The 18,960-nt window shown below is 40.9% G+C and overlaps 3 protein-coding genes across 3 annotated transcripts in view; all 3 read left to right on the top strand.

The window, feature by feature from the left end:
* Positions 1 to 8,837, top strand: part of myo10l3 (myosin X, like 3) — a 50,792-nt gene extending 41,955 nt beyond the window's left edge. The window contains 17 exon segments of the mRNA XM_017040123.2: positions 268 to 1,020; positions 1,544 to 1,667; positions 1,795 to 2,038; positions 2,124 to 2,219; positions 2,421 to 2,514; positions 3,004 to 3,059; positions 3,174 to 3,316; positions 3,678 to 3,872; positions 3,955 to 4,112; positions 4,448 to 4,571; positions 5,082 to 5,379; positions 5,476 to 5,683; positions 5,778 to 5,914; positions 6,191 to 6,314; positions 6,388 to 6,870; positions 7,053 to 7,244; positions 7,344 to 8,837. Coding sequence (XP_016895612.1) covers positions 268 to 1,020; positions 1,544 to 1,667; positions 1,795 to 2,038; positions 2,124 to 2,219; positions 2,421 to 2,514; positions 3,004 to 3,059; positions 3,174 to 3,316; positions 3,678 to 3,872; positions 3,955 to 4,112; positions 4,448 to 4,571; positions 5,082 to 5,379; positions 5,476 to 5,683; positions 5,778 to 5,914; positions 6,191 to 6,314; positions 6,388 to 6,870; positions 7,053 to 7,244; positions 7,344 to 7,448 — 3,534 coding nt within the window. The 3' untranslated portion in view covers positions 7,449 to 8,837.
* A 753-nt stretch (positions 8,838 to 9,590) lies between these two features.
* On the top strand, positions 9,591 to 14,038 carry pttg1ipb (PTTG1 interacting protein b). Its single transcript, XM_017039827.2, has 7 exons — positions 9,591 to 9,836; positions 10,942 to 10,997; positions 11,077 to 11,185; positions 11,784 to 11,889; positions 12,503 to 12,568; positions 12,873 to 12,919; positions 13,274 to 14,038. The coding sequence occupies exons 1-7, from the start codon at positions 9,752 to 9,754 to the stop codon at positions 13,315 to 13,317; spliced, it is 513 nt and encodes a 170-aa protein (XP_016895316.1). The 5' UTR covers positions 9,591 to 9,751; the 3' UTR covers positions 13,318 to 14,038.
* A 397-nt stretch (positions 14,039 to 14,435) lies between these two features.
* On the top strand, positions 14,436 to 17,763 carry sumo3b (small ubiquitin like modifier 3b). The gene is made up of 4 exons (XM_008328753.2): positions 14,436 to 14,587; positions 15,962 to 16,090; positions 16,192 to 16,263; positions 16,943 to 17,763. The coding sequence occupies exons 1-4, from the start codon at positions 14,567 to 14,569 to the stop codon at positions 17,006 to 17,008; spliced, it is 288 nt and encodes a 95-aa protein (XP_008326975.1). The 5' UTR covers positions 14,436 to 14,566; the 3' UTR covers positions 17,009 to 17,763.
* The last annotated feature ends 1,197 nt before the right edge of the window (positions 17,764 to 18,960 follow it).

Genomic DNA, 18,960 nt, shown 5'->3' with positions numbered 1-18,960 from the left:
TCCTTTGCAACTTTTGTTCTGTACCATCGGAGTCTCTTAACTTCAACTCCAGTTGTGGACGCTTGTTTTAAATAACAGGTTGTTTCCTGTCCATAAACCATATTTTCACTCCATTCTAACCTGAGCTTCTATTGTTACCTGTTCTTGTTTACTATGTAAACACTCGCTATTAGTTCGTGCTGTGGCTCAGCTGTGTACATACACCTGTGAAGAAGACATGATGCAACAGTTCATTTGGTTTTCTATGTTGTCTTGTTCTGTGTACAGAAGGAGTTGTCCCAGACGCCGTCCTACAGCCGCACCTCTGACGAGGAGAGTCGCCAGATGGAGGAGATCCTCAGGCTGGAGAGGGAGATCGAGCGTCTCCAGAAGCAGCACGAAGATGGCGTGTCTCTCCTGGGAGACGTCTCCCGTGAGGAGCTGCGACAAATAAGGGACGCCGAGATCTACAGACTGGAGAAGGAAGCTTCTCGTGTTGCCACCGAGTTCCTCGATCTGCTGGACTTTGGAGGTTTAGAGCCGTCCCTTTCCAGTGAGGAGAACCTCCATGACCCAGCTGAATCCACTGCTCCTCTGGCTGAGGAGGAGGTGGATGAAGGTTTCCACGCTGAGGATGAGTGCATTCCTCTGCCTGACTTTCCTCCACCTGCTGCAGTTCCTCTGGACAAGGAAGTGTTCCACAGCATCCCTCCTCCTCCTCCGCCTGCATCTTCAGAAGTACGGATGGACACTCCTTCCTGCGCCTCCTCCCCACTCAGCACCAACAGATTGACCCAAAGTGCTTTACCCCCACCTCCACCTCCTCCTCCTGTTAATGGAGTCGGTGGACTTCACCACCAGGAGCCGTCCCAATTGAACGTGCCTGACACAGAGTCTGACTACGACCACGAGGAGTTTGAAGAGGCTCATGGGAGCTCAGGTGCCAGCACCAATGATCTCCACATCACAGATGAGGAAGTGCTGCGAAAATCCTCCTGCACCCAGAACAGCCTGGATTCCTTCAGAGGGAGCTCGGACTCGGTGAGAACCATTTGATTGTTGCATTGTCCATTTATGAAAAAATCTAAAAAAAAATCATTCATTTAAATCAAAACTGAGAATCGACATGAACTTTTCTGCTGTGACTCGCGACTAAAACCTGAGGATTTTACTCAAACATCACTCTAAAGACTTGGACCCTGACTTAAACCCCTGAGGACTTGACTCACTTTATTTATTCATTTCTTTTTTGTATCTAATTTGCAGGTGATCAGACTCAAATCTTTTCTTGTATGACTTGTTGTTAGAACGCTAGGAACTGGACTCAAAGTTCTTCTTAAATGCCTCCCAGACTCAAATCTTTTCTTGTATGACTTCTTGTTAGAACGCTAGTTATTCTTAAATGCCTCAGACTCTAGACTCAGACTCTTATATCATCACATAGACAATGCTGTCGTATGAGTCACAACCAATTTGGATGTCTCACCAGTCATTTATATTGAGACATCTGACGGACACGCTGTGAAAATACCCCTCCCATCTTCAATTCTTGTTTGTGTTTCAGTTCATTGACAGCGACGAAGACAATGATGGATACGTTGACACGGATGAGGAGGTTTCCAATGGGAGGGTGAATCTCCTCAATGGCAGTGGCCCTCCGTATTTCCACGGCTACCTGTACATGAAGAGTAAGTGTTTTTCTCAAGTCGCTGCCGAACCATATGCTTCAGTACAGCAGAGTTTGTGTCCATTTTCCACAGTGATGTAATGTCAGTGATGTAATAGATGCTAATAAACCCCAACACACTGCCTCAGGTGGTTTGATGATTCCCTGGCGTCGCCGCTGGTGCGTGCTCAAAGACGAGACCTTCATGTGGTTCCGGGCCAAGCAGGATTCCCTGAAATCCGGCTGGCTCTATAAGAAAGGAGGAGGGATGTCCACGTTGTCTCGGCGCAACTGGAAGATGCGCTGGTTCATTCTGCGTGGCACCAAACTCATGTACTTTGAGAACGACAGTGAGGAGAAGCTGAAAGGAACCATTGACATCAGCGGAGTCAAGTACGACCAGCTTTCAGCAGTCAGTGCGACTGAACCAGTTTTTTTGGTGTGCTTCACTGAGTTTTGGTTTCCTCTGTGTCTGCAGAGAAATAGTGGACAATCATGAGAAAGAAAACGCACTGAATATTGTGACCGGGGAGAGAACGTACCACATCTACGCCGAGTCTCCAGAAGACGCCAGGTATGATGTATACTCTGTCAAATAGCTGAGTGAAGCACTTTTAGAACTTCTTTCTCATCCACCCTTCTCAGTTGTGTAAGCCATGTGTGGGAAAGAAGTTCCCCCTTGTGGTTGCCAAGGGAAATTCACAGGGTCATTTGCCATTTTTGATTACACGTTGGCTAATGCCTATTTCCTAAACCTCCTTTGACCCCCGTCCAGTGGTTGGTTCAGCGTGCTGAGTCGAGTCCACAGCGCCAGTCCTGAGCAGCTCATGGAAATGCACCATGAACAGGCCAACCCTAAGAATGCAGTGGTGAGTGTTGTTTTACCTTTTTACTGCCAGGTCTTCACCAGCACTGACTAAACATGAAACAGGATCTTAGGAAGTGAAATAAAGTGAACACACACAACCATGTGTCACTATGTTATTTGTGGAGAAGTAAGATTAATGATAGGATTCACAGATGCAGAGACAGAACCGGCCACTTTAACCAAGCATGTAATGTTACTAATACAGGAGTCAAAATGACAGTTTATTTTCCCTTCAGCTCACCATCACTTTACACCCCACACCAGTACAGTCACGGCTGTTGCTTGAAATATTTACTGTGCATTATTTGAAAGCCTTTTATCCCATAAAATGACTATTCTTATTAAACAGCAGAATTACAGAATATATTGAAATTGATATTATTTGACCAGCTGTACCACCTGCAGAATGAAGATGAATAAGAATTATTTTTCATTTTTTCTCCAAAAAGGCTTTTAGTAATATTTTTTAATTGTCTGTTTCAACATCCAGGGCACTCTTGATGTGGGCTTGATCGATTCTGTTTGTGCATCAGACAACCCAGACAGGTAAGGACGTCCACTTTACTTCAACTACAGTCAAACTGTAGTTTATGAAGTATGACAGAAGTATTCGTAACACGTTACAAGTGTGTTATCTTCCCTTCTGTGCGTCATTAACAGACCAAACTCCTTCGTGATCATCACGGCCAACCGTGTGATTCACTGCAACACTGACACACCCGAGGAGATGCACCACTGGATCGGCTTGCTGCAGAAATCTAAAGGAGACTCCAGGGTGGACGGACAGGAGTTCCTGGTCAGAGGTCAGTCACCGGATACACACATACACTGACTGACACTGTTGGTCGATCATGTTCTGTTGTGCTTAGACAGAACAGACTGTAGATGAGGAAGAATCTATCTATAGTACATCTTCATCAGCCAAAAGACACAGAGAGAGGAAAAGAGACACTTTATTAGGTACAACTCACTAGTACCCAGTTAACCTCAGAGATTCTGGTCCATATTGTCGTGGAAACATCCAGAAGTAACTGCAGGCCTGTCGGCTGATGCATTGAGTTGCTGTGTGTATTTGTCTAATCAGATATCTGGATTACCAAGTTTTATTTGTTGTACTTGGAGTGGTGGTGAAGTAAACATGTGAATCTGTGATTACCCTCACAGGCTGGTTGCATAAAGAGATGAAGTCAGGATCTAAAAGCACGTCTCTGAAGCTGAAGAAGCGCTGGTTCGTTCTCACCCATAACTCACTGGACTATTACAAGTCTTCAGAGCGGAACGCCTCCAAACTGGGAACTCTGGTCCTCAACAGCCTGTGCTCCGTGGTGCAGCCCGATGAGAAGGTCTTCAAAGACACTGGTCAGTTCGTGGTCAACAAACGTCTTCGTCTCTCCCTTCGCTCTTCAGTCATTTTAGTTTGACCTGGTATTTTTCCACTCAGGTTATTGGAACATAATAGTCCACGGTCGAAAGCACTCGTATCGTCTCTACACCAAGATGCTGAATGAAGCCATGAGGTGGACCAATGCCATACAGGGGGCGATAGACAGCAAGGTTCCCATTGAAACACCAACACAGCAGCTCATCCGGGACATCAAGGTGTTGAATCTTTCTTAACGCTGTGTCTCGGTTTGTTGTCAGTTTTAACAGTATGTAGGAGTCAGATGTTTAATAATACTATAACTGGAATTCTTTCAGCCATGCAAACCTCTGGCAGGGACAGACACTGTAGTAAAGTGAGGTATACTACACGTGTGCTGTGATCCTATCAGCTGCCTCAAAACATTTGCCCTTTCTTTCTTTTCTTTTCCCGTTTACTGCAGTATTTGATGACTTTGTTTGTTTTTTAACTTGACTTCAAGAACTAAATATCCACAGATTCAAAATCTATAATCTACTGTACGGATCCCTGACCCAGCTGTGTGTGTTTGTAGGAGAGCAGTTTGAATGTGGAGGCTGTGGAGCAGACATACTGGAGAAACCCTATCCTGAGATATACCCAGCATCCTTTGCACTCCCCTCTTCTACCACTGCCCTACGGAGACGTCAATGTCCACCGTAAGTGTCCTGAAAACTGGGAAATGAGCTCTCGAGGTGTCATTTTTATTTTCTTTTACCACAAATAGTTGAAAGTAATCGAAAAATTGTCATTTATCCACAGAAACATTGACCAAAATTAGCTATGTGTGTGGAGATATTCATACTAAAACAGCTTAAAGATAGCACAGAAATATGACAAAAAAATAATTTAAGTAATGTGGTAAAATGTGGTGTGGTTTCAAAATGAAACACTTCACAGGAACAAAAATAAAACAATAAAAATGTAATTTTGTACTCATAAGATGAGCTTAAAAAAATGATGTTTGTTTAATGTGCCTAATAAAACCTAACCTTCATGATGAGCCTATGTGTCTGCCAAAATAATAAATGTTTCTAAAGGATGAGAGAGTTTTCCAAACAGGTTCTCAACCCCTGTTAAATTTAACGCCAAACAGAAGGGTCAACTGCCATAAAATGTGTTAATGTTTCAGCAAATAAACCTCCAACCTTCTTCTCTCTTCTTCCCAGTGCAAAGAGAGAAAGGTTACACCAGCCTGCAGGACGAGGCCGTGAAGATTTTCAACTCTCTCCAGGAGATGGAGGCAGTGTCCGATCCTGTGCCAATCATCCAGGGAATCCTGCAGACCTGCCAGGATCTGAGGTCGTTGAGAGATGAAGTCTACTGTCAGCTGATCAAACAAACCAATCACGTCCCACACCCCAACAGTCCTGCCAACCGTGCCCACTGGCACCTGCTCACCTGTATGAGCTGCACCTTCCTGCCCAGCCGAGGCATCCTACGCTACCTCAAGTTCCACCTCAAAAGGTTCAACCAGATATGGAAACTTTCACTCCAAATTCTGTGTCACTGTATCCGACTGAAACTCTTCTTAATTTTTTTTAAAAATTCTCCATTCTTTAGGATAAAGGAGCTTTTCCCTGGCTCAGAGATTGAGATGTTTGCTCATTTCATCTGTGAGTCTCTGAAGAAAACCAAGACCAGAGAGTTTGTTCCTTCCCAAGAAGAGATCATTGCACTGTTGACCAGACAGGAGATGACCACCACAGTCTACTGCCATGGAGGAGGATCCTGCAAGATCTCCATTAACTCACACACCACCGCTGGAGAGGTTGGGATTTTTGTTGTACTTCAAAAGTATGAACCTGAAGAAAATTTGATGGATGAAATGACCCCTCGGACATTTTTGTCCTGTTTTGCCTCAGGTGGTCGAGAAGCTGATTCGAGGTCTGGCCATGGAGGACAGCAGGAACATGTTTGCTCTGTTTGAACACAACAACAACATCGACAGAGCTGTGGAAAGTCGAGTCCTAGTGGCCGACGTTTTGGCTAAATTTGAAAGGTGAGTGAAAACACATAATACCAAAGTGGGGGGTGCGGAGCTGAGTAGGGGGTTGGAGCCAGTCGAATCCATTAGAAAAATGTTAATATTTGTGCCACGGTGAGGAAAGTATGTGTTGGTGGTGGGGTGTGAAAATAATCCTACAGAAGGGGGCGCTGCAGGAAAAGTTTGTGAACCACTGCTCTATGTGGATAATGGGATACTGAAAAACAAGACTGCTGGTGCCACAGTTTAATATTTGACGAGTTTCCCTCCACTCTGTGGCTTTCTCTCCAGACTGGCTGGAAGTGAGGAGTCTGAGAACAATGGACAGTGGAAACTTTATTTCAAACTTTACTGCTTCCTGGATGTGGAGAGCATGCCTAAAGAAGGAGTGGAGTTCGCCTTCATGTTTGAACAGGTGGGTTTCACCTAATCTGGAATTATTATTTTTACCATATGCAGCGGTAAAATATGAAACTCTGCTTCTTTAGGCACACGAGAGTTTGACCAGAGGCCACTTCCCTGCCCGGGAGGAGACCCTTCAGCACCTGGCTGCTCTACGCCTGCAGTTTCTGTACAGTGACAAAGCTAAAAAGGTCACCTGGAACCTAGAAAACGTCTACCCCGTGGGACGCCTGCGAACTCGCATCCTGCAGTTCACCAAGTCAGGCGGAGCCGCAGGGTCGGGGACGGGGTCAGGGACGGGGTCGGGCCAAACTCTGGAGCGTCGTAGGACCAGCTTCCTGGAGGGAACACTGCGTCGTAGTTTGAAGAGTGGCTCCATGAAGAAGCAGCGCATGGAGGAGGAGCAGATGTTGGAAATGTGGATAAAGGAGGAGATGTCTGCCACCAGAGCCAGCATAGTGGAGAAGTGGTCTCGCCTCACGGGTCTGGACCAGCACCAGGCCATGCTTAAGTACATGACCATCATCAAAGAGTGGCAGGGATATGGATCCACACTGTTCGACGTTGAGGTATGTGAGGAAACACCAAGGGGTTTTAATGTTTTAACGCTGCCGACGTTGAGGTATGTGAGGAAACACCAAAGAGTTTTAATGTTTTAACGCTGCCTGTAATTTCCGGGTCTAATGAAGTGTAAAATACCAAAGTTATAGACACAAAGCCTCACTTTTATTGTGTTTTTAAATCTCTGTAGTGTAAAGAAGGAGGCTTCCCTCACGACCTGTGGCTGAGCGTCAGTGCTGAGAACGTGTCCGTCTACAAAAGAGGAGAACCCAAGCCTCTGGAGACGTTCCCTTACGAGCACATCATCTTCTTCGGTGCTCCACAGCCGTGCTCCTTCAAAATCACCGTGGACGAGCGAGAACTGTTCTTCGAAACCCCACAGGTACGCAAACACGACAGGCATCTGTGCGCAGGCAGCAGGTCAGAGTGGGCGTGTGTCTGTCTGCGTTTTAACGACTGTGTTTTGATGATGTCTCTACAGGTTGGAGAGATCACAAAGATCATGAAAGCCTACATCAACATGATAGTGAAGAAGCGCTGCAGCGTGAAGTCTGTCTCCAGTTATGGAACCAACTGGATCAGGTGATCGTCAAGAACCAGATGTTTTCAACTGTCACGGAACTAAACTTCAGTCCGGACGAATCAGAGGGGGAGAGCAAATGACTTTGACAGAAAGTGTGTCAGTTATGAGGAAGATTCCTGTCCTGAGAGACTGTGAGCTGATGTCCCTCATATCTGGGACATCGTCTGACGCATCTGCAGCATTTTAAGCTTTTTGTTTAAGCAGTTGTCTCCTACCATGAAGAACTCCAAACTTTATTTACACTGGTCATGTCTTTCCATCTACCTAAATGGTTAATTCAGGTAACAGTGTTAATGTGCTTTTTTCTTCACCAAAAAAAATAATTCAACCCTCATAACAACAACACAGCAAATTCAGACTTCAGATGGTCATTTAGACTTGGTCTAACACAAAGCCATTCAGCCCACACTGTGTAAAAGGACATGTTGCAGTGGCAAACAAACAAGCAGCAGAACACTGACTCATGGAGTCACTCAGAGTGTGTCCTTCAGCCCAGTGGAAAGACTGTTCTCCTGAACGGAGGTTTCCCTCAGGTTAAAGTGTAAAAAAAAAGGTGACCCCTCCTTGGAGGTCACCTCCCTCTTCTTGCCTTATTTAAATTTTTATTGTATCTATTTAATCAGGACTAGCAGATGGTATGAAAATGTGGCCTTTCAGGAGTGGAGTCGACTTGTTGAGGTATTACTGTAGTGTCTTCAGGCTCTCTGTTTATAATACGAGGAGTAACCACTGCATCAGTGGAGATGCAGCATCCACAACCACTGAAGAGGAGTGTTATCTCAAAAGCAATATTCCCTTCATAAAACCAATGGATTTCATTGGCTTGTCTTCTTGGTTTTTTTTTTACCCCAAATTGGTGTAGTCTTATAGGAAAGCATGACGTTTTCTGTACAGATTGTCATTTTCTTGGTAAGGTCAGAGGTCACCAGAGGCGGGAGAGCTATTTATTTAAGTTCAAATGGATGTAAGAATAAGCTCTGACAAATTCACTGTGCTGGAAATGTAATGATTATAGTAGCAGGTTATGCAGTGGATACTTATAGGCCTTTGGAGAGTTGTTTATGATTTGATCATGATTTGATGACTTTTCCAGGTTTAAAATCATATTTTGATTTTTTTTTGTCCATGTAACAACTTGAGTGACGCCGTTTGTAAACAACAAGGTGAAAGGATTGAAGTGTTTTTGTCCCATTCTGTGTCCCTGTCTTCCATCTGTCTCCGATCCTACTAACCTAGGCCTTCTGGTCAGCTGCCGGCAGCCACACCAGAGACTGATCTCGCCACTGACGCTGACTGTATTTCTGAGACTTCTGATTGTTTTGAAGAAGTGAAATCAGAAGATGTTTTATATAATGAGATTTAAAGATGCTTTAATAAATTATTTCAAACACTGTTGTCCTTCTTGTCCTCCCTCTCGTTGTGACTATCTCCTCCTGTTGTATCAACACAAACTGTGTAATATGTCAGCGTGTGTGTGTGTGAAACAGTGACCTCTAAGGGTCGGACTATGGTAGAGCGCAGGAGAGAGGAGACTGCTCCGCTCACCCCTCCTCCTGCAGATTGTGTTTCTAGTCAGAAAAGTAAAAGGAAAATTGTAAATGGTTATGTAGCTTAGTATTAAATACAAAATAACAAGGGTGTCTTTATACAGGGACTGGCGCCATCTAGTGGAAGGTAAAAGCTACAAGCCTTTAAACATGTTAAAACCATTTAAATTGATTATATTTAAATAGGTGAGATTAGACTTCATTGGTTGAACACTGGAGAAAAAATGACACAAAGAGGAGAAAAGCTGTTTCACTGCTAAGATAAAATTCACTGTGTAATGAAATATACAAAAAATAAAATATATTTTAACAAAAGCCAAGTATTTTATATAATATATATGTAATATTGCAGAATATCTCTGGTTTTATTTATTTATTTTTTAAAATCAGAATTCAAACTTTATATGGCTGTCGTCCACTGATGTTTGGGGTTATTGTTCGCCTACGGCACCAAAATGGCTCCATTTATAAAAAACACAACTTTTTAAAAGAGATAAATATCTAAAGTAGGAGTTCCTGTTCCATCTGCCCATGACTCTGCTGGTCGCTGGTCTGGAGACCATTTTTACACAACCATCTACTGAGGGGGTTCCACATGTTTTCACTCTGCAGATGTTTCTTGTTTACAACCAGCGTCGGTAGCTCGTGACGTCATCCCGTAAATCGTAAACCGCGGTCCAGCCTCGGACTGAGACTCTACACCACACACACAAACAGTTGATTCAGTAACAGTCGGAGGAATATCCCGCTCCTCTCAGCATGTCTCCACTCCTCCTCTCCTTCGTCCTGTGCGGGGTTCTTGTGAGCTCACTGGCGCAGACACCGACTCCTTCTCCCGCTCCTGGTGAGTGACTTCTCCGAGGTTCTGAGGAGGAGGCTGGGGTCAGCTGACCGGTTCCGTCCAGGTCAGATCGGCTCAGCAGACTGTCACATGACAGACTTGAGTCAAGTGGACTTTTTCTTTTTTGGTTCTTATCGCAGTAAAAGTTAATGATAGTCATCTGTCTTCACGTGACGGTCCTTCTTCAGTTCAAGACATTTTGCTGAAGTTAGCAGTTAGGAAATGCTACTTTTAGGCTCTGGTTTGTAGGAAAGTAGGAGGCTAAGAGTCGACGTCAGAGGTTCGATGACATGTTGATTTTGTTTAAATTTAAATGTATGCACAAACAAGAACAAAATATTTGTGTAGTCAAAATTAAATGTACACTACGTACATTAAATGAGATTCAATTTTGTTTTCCTAAAAACCTTAAGAAGGCGTAAAACATGGAGGAACATTCTCCATTCTTTGTTTGTTTTTGGGTTTGTTTTTTGTTTGTTTTGTTTGCTTTTTTTTAAACCTAAGAGTACCAGAAGAAATAAGGTCACCTTTTTTACTGTATGCATTTTTGCACTTTGGCAATGAAGCTGATTCAGATTTCTTAAGCAGTAGAGGAAGTAGAAAAAACTTCATTGATCCTGAGAGGGGAGTTCACTTGTTGCACAAAAATTTAGAGAATCCGTACTTTTTTTTAAATTTTTCTTTTTACTTATCAAAAAAATGACTAAAGACTAATTTTTAAAACTAAGGAAGTCACGCAGAGAGATGGATAAAAAGACATACACAAGGTAATTGTAAATCGAAAATAAAGTTCTTCTCTGCAATCAATAAATCATATTATATATCAAATCATAAATACATCATATATAAATCAAATAGATGTGTGTAGTAGTTACAAAAACATGTTTTAGTTATAAAAACCAAAGACCCCTCTGAAATTGAAATGTCTTTTTTAAGCTTTGTCGTCATCATACAGTATGTCTTTACTCAAACAAAAAAAATTCCATAAGACAGAAAGGAATTCTTTATCTTTCTTTTGGCCACAATGGAGCTCCATAAGTACATAAAAAAAGTACAGCACACACCACAACCTGCCCTGAAACGTGTCCTGTATCTGTGTCCGTTCCAGCCCCTTGTGCCCAGAGCTCCAACAGCAGCTGTGAAGAATGTCTGATGAACGTGGACTGAAGCCGGTCCTCCAGTTCTCTTGTTGTCTTTTGATATTCGTTACAGTGTTTGATGTCTGTGGCTGTAACTGTTGCAGTGTCTGTGGTGTGAAGCAACAGGACAATGTGTCGACTACCCGGTGAGGAACATCCTGCCCCCCTGCAGTGTGTGTCCTTTGACTGATGCACGATGGGGGGTCTGTTGGGGTAAGACTCGACAAAGGAACCTGAACCTAAACCTTCAATAGGACTTTGATAAGGGATGGAAAAATCTGAAAGCTAAAGGTTAAGACAACGGCGAGAATAACGTCTAGTCTGTCACTGGTTTAAGATGTTAGGTATTTATCGCAGAATCTCCATGTTGGTGAATTTGTGAAGTCAATCAGATATTGATTATGCACTCTTTGATTTAGTTTGTCTCCTAGTCTTGAGTCAAAGGAGTTTCAAGTCCATCAGAAGCAGTTACTTTAACAAGGGATTAACATTAACAGGTTAAACCTAAACTAAAGATTGGACCAAAAGAGACTCACAGTAAAAAGCTTAGTCATGGCCAACTTTTAGATCATGACCTACATTTTTAACCTCACAGGTTTAGAGCTGCGTGGAATTTGGACACCATACGGTCAATCAGTCAAGTGAACGATTCAAATTATTACAGAAAATTAAATGTAATTCAAAACATTTTGTTTACTCTTGTTCATAAAGAAATATAAACTTATTATTTTAAGGCATGCTTCAAATATAGTTTTTTTCCAAAGTATATGCCGTCCACTATTATAATTCAATATTTTTTCCTTTGATACAGTCAACTTCCAGGTCTTGATCATCACCATGTCGGTGCTGGCGGGCATCGTCGTCATCGCCGTACTCGTTTGCTGCTTCTGCTGCTGCTGCAAATGTGAAAGAGCCGGGTAAGAACACAAAGTCACATGAGGTGCTGGCTCTGAAATCTGGTTCAGGGTAAAGGCCTGGGTAGGAGACATGGAGGGGGAGGGGGAGGGAGAGGAGCAGGAGGGGGAGGACAATGGGTTGTTTTTCTGCCTGACCAGGCTGATACTGCCGTCTCCAAACCCCTGCCAGAATTTGTGACTGAAGTTGAGCTTTGAAATGTTAAATGTGTTTATTCTGTCATGATGAGTTGATTTAATCATTTAAATATTATATAAATGGGTGTTTTTGAATTAGTTTACGTGAGCACAAGTCATTTAGGGAGCATCATGGCTTTGAGGACATTTCTAACCCAGAAGGTTGGAGGTTAAATTCCAGGCTAAGGTTTGCCTGACTGGTGACACTGACATATTGAACCCAGTTGGTGACCTTCTATTGCCTGTCCAAAACCCCCTGACTAATGGAGAGGCTTTTTTTCCATAATGTCCATCTGGTGAGAGAAACTGTGCCAAATGACATCATGTAGGTGGAAGGAGAAAAGCTCAGGGTGTTGCTGTTATTTCACCACACAGGCAAAAAGAAAAATGTTCATCTGTGACATTTATTTTACAATGATACAAAAATCCTCTGTTCTAGAAACAGGAGAGAAGATGCACAGGTGGAGCGACAGACCCGTGTGAGGAAGGCTCGTCAGAAGGCAAAGTAAATGTGGACATTTGACTGTAACCACTGCAGACATGATTGAATGTCATGATGAGCATTACTTTTCTGTTTGTTTTAATGGTAAACCGCTGCTAAATCGAAAAGTTTGAACTAGTTTGTCTCTCCCTTTAGACAAGACACACACATATATACACATAGTTACAAAAAATATAGTTAGAATCCAAATCAGAGATAGTGAACTATAACTTACAAAGATACACATTAGCTCAAATGTTTAGTTTAAGCTGGTAAAATATTATACAAATATTAAAGTACTCCCCCTCTGAACTTCTCTTTGTTGCAGGAGAACGGAAATGCAGCTAAGGCACGATGAAGTCAGACAGAAATATGGTAAGATTTTTGTTTTAATCTTTATTTTTCCATTTATATGTTTTGGGGCGACATAGTTCAAGGAGGAGGATTAAAATATTCATGTCAATTATACACAAAGACATTCCTGTAGATCCACTCAAACCTCAAAAGGAAACATACATTAACCATGTCAATTATACACAAAGACATTCCTCAAAAGGAAACATACAGTAAGTATTATAACAATGATGTACCATTAGTGTCCCCTAGTGGAGAAACATTGCCCTACATAAACCTGAGGCGTGTGAATTTTACTTTTGCAACTAAAGTTGTTCTGTGTCTGTTTGTCATAAATAGATTTGACCTCACCTTTTCTCCACTTGTCTTTTGCAGGTCTGGCAAAGGAAAACCCATACTCACGTATGGACGACCGTTAGGAAGATTCAAAGAGATTACTTGATTTTGATGTGTGGCAACTTTGATTGACTTTACATGTAGTTCCGTTTTAAGCAAAATGGTTTAAAATCCTATTGAGTGAATTTGCACTATTTCCCTGTAATGATGTGTTTTGTTTCTCTTAATTGTGACATAATTCACTGTCTGCCATTCATATTTCTACTGGCTTTGTTTTGCGATTGATATGTAAAAATATTCACATTTAATTTGCTTTTATTACACTCACTGTCTTTCATTATGGGAACAATTCATTCATTATTCATTTGCGTAAAATACAGTTTTGTTGAATCTCCGACCACTTAAGAGTTTATTTGCATATTTCGTGTACACATTTCACTCTTATTTTGCAGAAGCCCTAGTTTTCTCCTCCATCCTCTCACAGTCACACCTCACAGTCGGTCCTGTGATGGAAATGTGAATTTTCCTTCTGTTTTACTTGTACGTTGTTTTTCATTCTGAAATGAAGATTCGTTCATCAGGAAAATAGCTGCCTTACTGTTTGGTTTATTTTCACATTTAAAGTTTTTTTCATTATTATAATTATTTAATTTGTTAAAAATGTGTTTAAGCTTACACTAATGCAAGTTCAGGAAAAAAATCTTAATAATTCCCCTTTAGTTCAGACAAATATCTGTAACATGTTGATGTTCCCTTTCTATGTTTTCCCATTTGACAAATAAAGACATGTAACAGGTAGAGAAATGGATATGTATACAGTCAGACAACAAGACTGGTAATAACAGCCATGTAATAATTGTTAGCCTATAAACGTAAGACACAGTGTAGCTAAAACTCATCTAGGCTTTGGAGGCAACATGTGCAGTTAACATAATTATAAATAATGAGCACAATGAAAAACTAAAGAAAAATACTGTTGATAAAAAATAACAGTTGCAATAATTCGATCAAAACTCCTCAATGTTAAATATTTTTGAATATTTATTCGATGTTTTGCTTTTAACTGCCTGTATTCTGACACAATGGGCTGCTTTCACTGAAAAAAGCTGTTTTATTTCAGCTAACCCTCGGGAGCGCGCAAAAACATCTCGCGCGCTCACGCGTGCGCGCTCCCGATTGATAGTGTGTCACGTGATTCATTTGGTCGAATCACATTTTAAATATCAGCGCGCGACCCTGCGGTCGACAAGATAGAACCGGTAGAAGCTGTGAGCAGCTTAACCGTTAACTCCTGCTCTTCATTTTAACTTGGAACCTAAGAGAGGCAGCAGAATGTCCGAGGAGAAGCCAAAGGTAAGTGCAATGTTCGGTCCAGGAAACGACATATTTATTTTTCTCTGCCGCTGTTAATGTTACCGGTAAATACTTAATGTTAGCACGCTTTGCTAAGCTAACTCTGCGCCTGAGCTAAGAGGTGCCGCATTTGAGCGGGTAGTCGTTGAAAACAAAGGTCCATCAATTAGCGGAAAATTAGATTTTTTTGCACAGCATGTTCAATGGCTATCGACCTGTTTCAGTTTTAAGTTTACGGTGTTGTAGATTATGTTTATTGGCTAATTTCGACAGGAGAGATTACCGGTGAAATGTTTGCGCTTTCTTCTCGTTTGCGCCATTGTAGCTTTCTGTACCGGTTTCAACGCAGGCTAGCTCTGCAAGCTAATCGAACAGACTACATGACCTTAGGCGCAAGTTTTTTTTCCAGACCGGCATCTGTATAGGACCTCACCATACACGGAAAATGTGCATGTATGCGTTTTGGTCATTTTTTATATAATTCTATGTATCAATAACATTATAGTCGGCCTCGGTGTTATATTTTGCAACGTTCCATTTTGTCTGTAAATACTTTCCCTTTGGGCTTGTTGGTGTCTAATATCTTCTTATTCTCTTTAACCATGTCTTTGTAATATTGGCTGTTTTAAGCATATTTGCTTATTTATTATTTACCTTATTCACCCTTTGATGCGTCCATTCTGGAGCAAATGTAACAACAGACTATTTTTCCCTTGGTAATTAATAAAGTATTATTGATTCCTATCCGTAGATGTGAAGGGAGCCCATGGGAGCAGATCTACCCTCCCCCTGCAACAACTAATACCATGGCATTGGTCAGCCTTTAGTAGATAAAATAGTACTACACAGTCGTAATCCACAGATATCGTTGGATTGGATAATATAGAACTTTATTAATTCTTTGGGAGGTCCCTTTGGGGAATTAAGGATGTGCAATATATGCCAGGTACTCCGAGGGATACTTTGTATCTTAGCAAAATACTCTAGGTACTTGACCTTTAGAGTAAGGCCATAGGTGTTTCCCCTTTGTAGCCTTTGCATTTTTTTTTTTGCGTTTCCCTTGGTACTTATGATTTATGTATGTGATAAGGTATACTGGACACTGACCATATCTGACCAGGCAGCAGACTGGAAATGTGTTCCCTGGTTTTGTCTTGTGTCCAACAGACTTGGTTTCAACTTTAAGATGTACGTGATGTCAAATACTATGGGTGTTGGAGTTTAGGTTGATCTGGTAACTAAGTCAACTCTTTTTTTTTTTTTTTTTATTGAGAAGTTAAAATTTCAGCATTCATCCCTAATGTATTGGACAAGCAACTGTATGCATGAAACCTCTTGATGCTTGTACCTAAGTGCTTCTGCTGTTTGCTGCAGGAAGGTGTGAAGACGGAGAATGACCACATAAACCTCAAGGTAGCTGGTCAAGATGGGTCAGTCGTACAGTTTAAAATAAAGAGGCACACACCACTCAGCAAATTAATGAAGGCCTACTGCGAAAGACAGGTAGGTGTTTGGGGTTTTATTGTTTTGGAATGTGAATGTTTGCATTGTCTTTGTCGCAGCGAGTTGACTCACAACCTCATTAAAATGCTCCTCTTTTACAGGGTTTGTCGATTCGTCAGATAAGATTTAGGTTTGACGGGCAGCCGATTAATGAAACAGACACACCTGCACAGGTTGGTGTAACAATATTGTATATGTACTGTATTGTACTGGTGTAATATATTTTGTGAAAGTGAAATGCAATGTTGCCGTCGGGTTAGTAATTTTATTGCATTGATAAAATTCTGCTAGGAGAACTTGTGTGCTACATAATGTATTTGAGAATTAGTTAGGTTTAAAAAGTCGAGGGCATTTGAATGAAATGATTTGCTTCAACTGTCTAGCAAATGGAGAAAAGTTGCTATTTCTGACTACCCAAAATTTAAAGTTTGTAGCAGACACTGGTATGCGTTGTTCATACAATTTGTTGCTAGCAAACTAATAAGTAGAGTAGGTTAAAGAAATGCATAAATGCGCAATTAATATACAGAAAGTGAAAGTTTGAATTATTCTCCTTTCTGATTGGGTATGTCTAAAGTCACCCTGTTGTGGATCTGGGTTCACTTGGGAATTTCACGGTTGCCTAAACAGACAACTATGGAATTGATCTTTTTAAGAGTCTTTTAACTAGGGGATGGTTTTTAATTTCTGTGAACTAACTTTGGATTTGTAAGAAATAACTAAAAGGCTGGTCACTCCCACTAATATCCAGATAGTTATTTTATACAGCTTTTAGGGCTGACTATTTTTCTGATTCATGATCCAGCTGTGATGTTTTTGTATGTTGACTGATGTGTGTGTTTTATTTCACAGCTGGAGATGGAGGATGAAGACACTATTGATGTATTTCAACAACAGACGGGAGGCTCGTGCTCCTAAGTCAATGAGAAAACACCCCTCCCATTTTATTATGTTTGTTTTGACTTGCATTTTTTCATTGTGTTATGCTTAATGTTAAGACCATCACAACTTCTACTAAGGATTTTCTTTTGTTTAATTAAGCTGACATGACCTCATTCATGTCACACCCACTAAATCTTTCTTTTCTTGTAGCAAAGACTGGTTGATTTTATTGTTGAAATTTGTTGCAGAAGAGCCTTTGGTTTTGGGAAAGTTGTTGTGGTGTAATGTCAGAGTTTTAGTCATTTAAAAGAAAATCTAATAATTTTAAGTGTCCATATTTTTACTGTTGCAGATAAACATTTTTTCCTTTACCTCACAGTCACACTGCAGACTCAGTATGGTAACAGTAAGATGCCAGTGTTTTTGGACCAAAAATGGTAAATGCTTTTTTGACGAGTTTGGCTAGTACGATGGGTGTAAAGTTTCTGTAAATGGTCTTCTTCCAACTTTTCAGGACCTTTATAGATATTCAGTGATAACACGTCATCTATAGGGTTATATATTTCAATGTATAAATATGTTGCCAATCTACATTTGTCTTAATATATCCATATTATCAACACGTTAGCTTGTTGGACTTTTGTGGGATGGTCAGTAGAAAATCTTCTTCATGCATCTTCATTTACGAAGTTAAAATTCGCCAAGTGTTATTGGCTGATCTACTGTTTTTAAATTGTGCATTATTTGTTGTCCCTATACTGTATACAATAAATATAGTTTGATACTCAGAATCCTGCAGAATCTGCCTGTTTTCATTGTTGTCGTCAGCTGACTGCGAGGCCGATATCCTGCTGTCTTGAAAATCTGTCAGAAAATTAATCTTGGCCCAGTCTTTCCTATAAAGTTAAATCAGATATATTTACTAACCAGTAGAGGTCACTGTTGCTCTGCACGTCTCTGGTTACGCTATTGACTTCTCCGCCCTGTAAATCACAATACAAAGACACGTTTGTTGCCCCGCTCGGGGATAGTGTAGACCATAACTTCATGAGTCTCCTTATTTAAAACAACTTAATTTCACAGATGTTACTAAAGTGAGCAGCCAAGTGAACTCTCTGACGTTCTTGACACACTGGTCTGATTGTGCGCACTTGCTTTTTGGCAGCCCACGTGCATTTCATATTTCCTTATGGAGAGGTCTTTATGAACCCTCACCTCCTGGAGATACAGCTGCAGCCCGCAGGGTGCCTCCATGACATGTACGTACCTACACACCATGGTCTCTAATTTACGGACTCTTGGAATAATATACTTTACGCGGTGTTTGCTGAAGTGCAGCACGCTCAAACCAATGTTGTCATACATGGACGGTAAATTAGCATTAGAAGATTAAAGATGGCCGCTATATTTCTTATTTCACAACACTTTAGAGAAAATAACTTGTAAATTATAAAACGTATAAATAACTTAACATAAATGTAGATAGTTTTTGGATTAAATAATGATCAAATGTAAACATTTATATTCAAAAGTAAGTATTAAGCTACTTATTTTACTTTTTCCAAGCAATTTGTGCTATATGCTAAGTTCAACTTAGCATACAGCCTTAATTAGCTTCTTGGCTAATTGAGAGTTTTTAGGTAATTTAGTAATTTAGAATTAGCTTCTTGGCTAATTGAGAGTTTTAGGTAATTTAGTCCTTTTTTTATCTCATATTTCTAACAAAGTGCAATATTCTTGTATTGGATACGTCTTCTTGTGGCAACCTCTTAGTAATGTATTTATTTATGTTTATCTTTGCCTAATACTGTTCAGAAAACAGAAAACTGTTTTTCATCATCTTTAGCTATATTTTTGTTTAGAGTTTTATGTGCCACAAGAGTCAGACTGGACCTTCACCGGAAACGTGACAATTTCTAAACATGTTTTGCTTTGAGCGGCTGCTGATTTCTAAACATACTGTGTGCTGTCTGTGCTTAAGAGCTCAT

This window comes from Cynoglossus semilaevis, chromosome 16 (assembly GCF_000523025.1).
Source record: "Cynoglossus semilaevis isolate Cse_v1.0 chromosome 16, Cse_v1.0, whole genome shotgun sequence".
Classification (NCBI taxonomy): domain Eukaryota; kingdom Metazoa; phylum Chordata; class Actinopteri; order Pleuronectiformes; family Cynoglossidae; genus Cynoglossus; species Cynoglossus semilaevis.
Note: the sequence above shows the minus strand (reverse complement) of the source record. Positions and strands in the feature narration are given on the sequence as shown.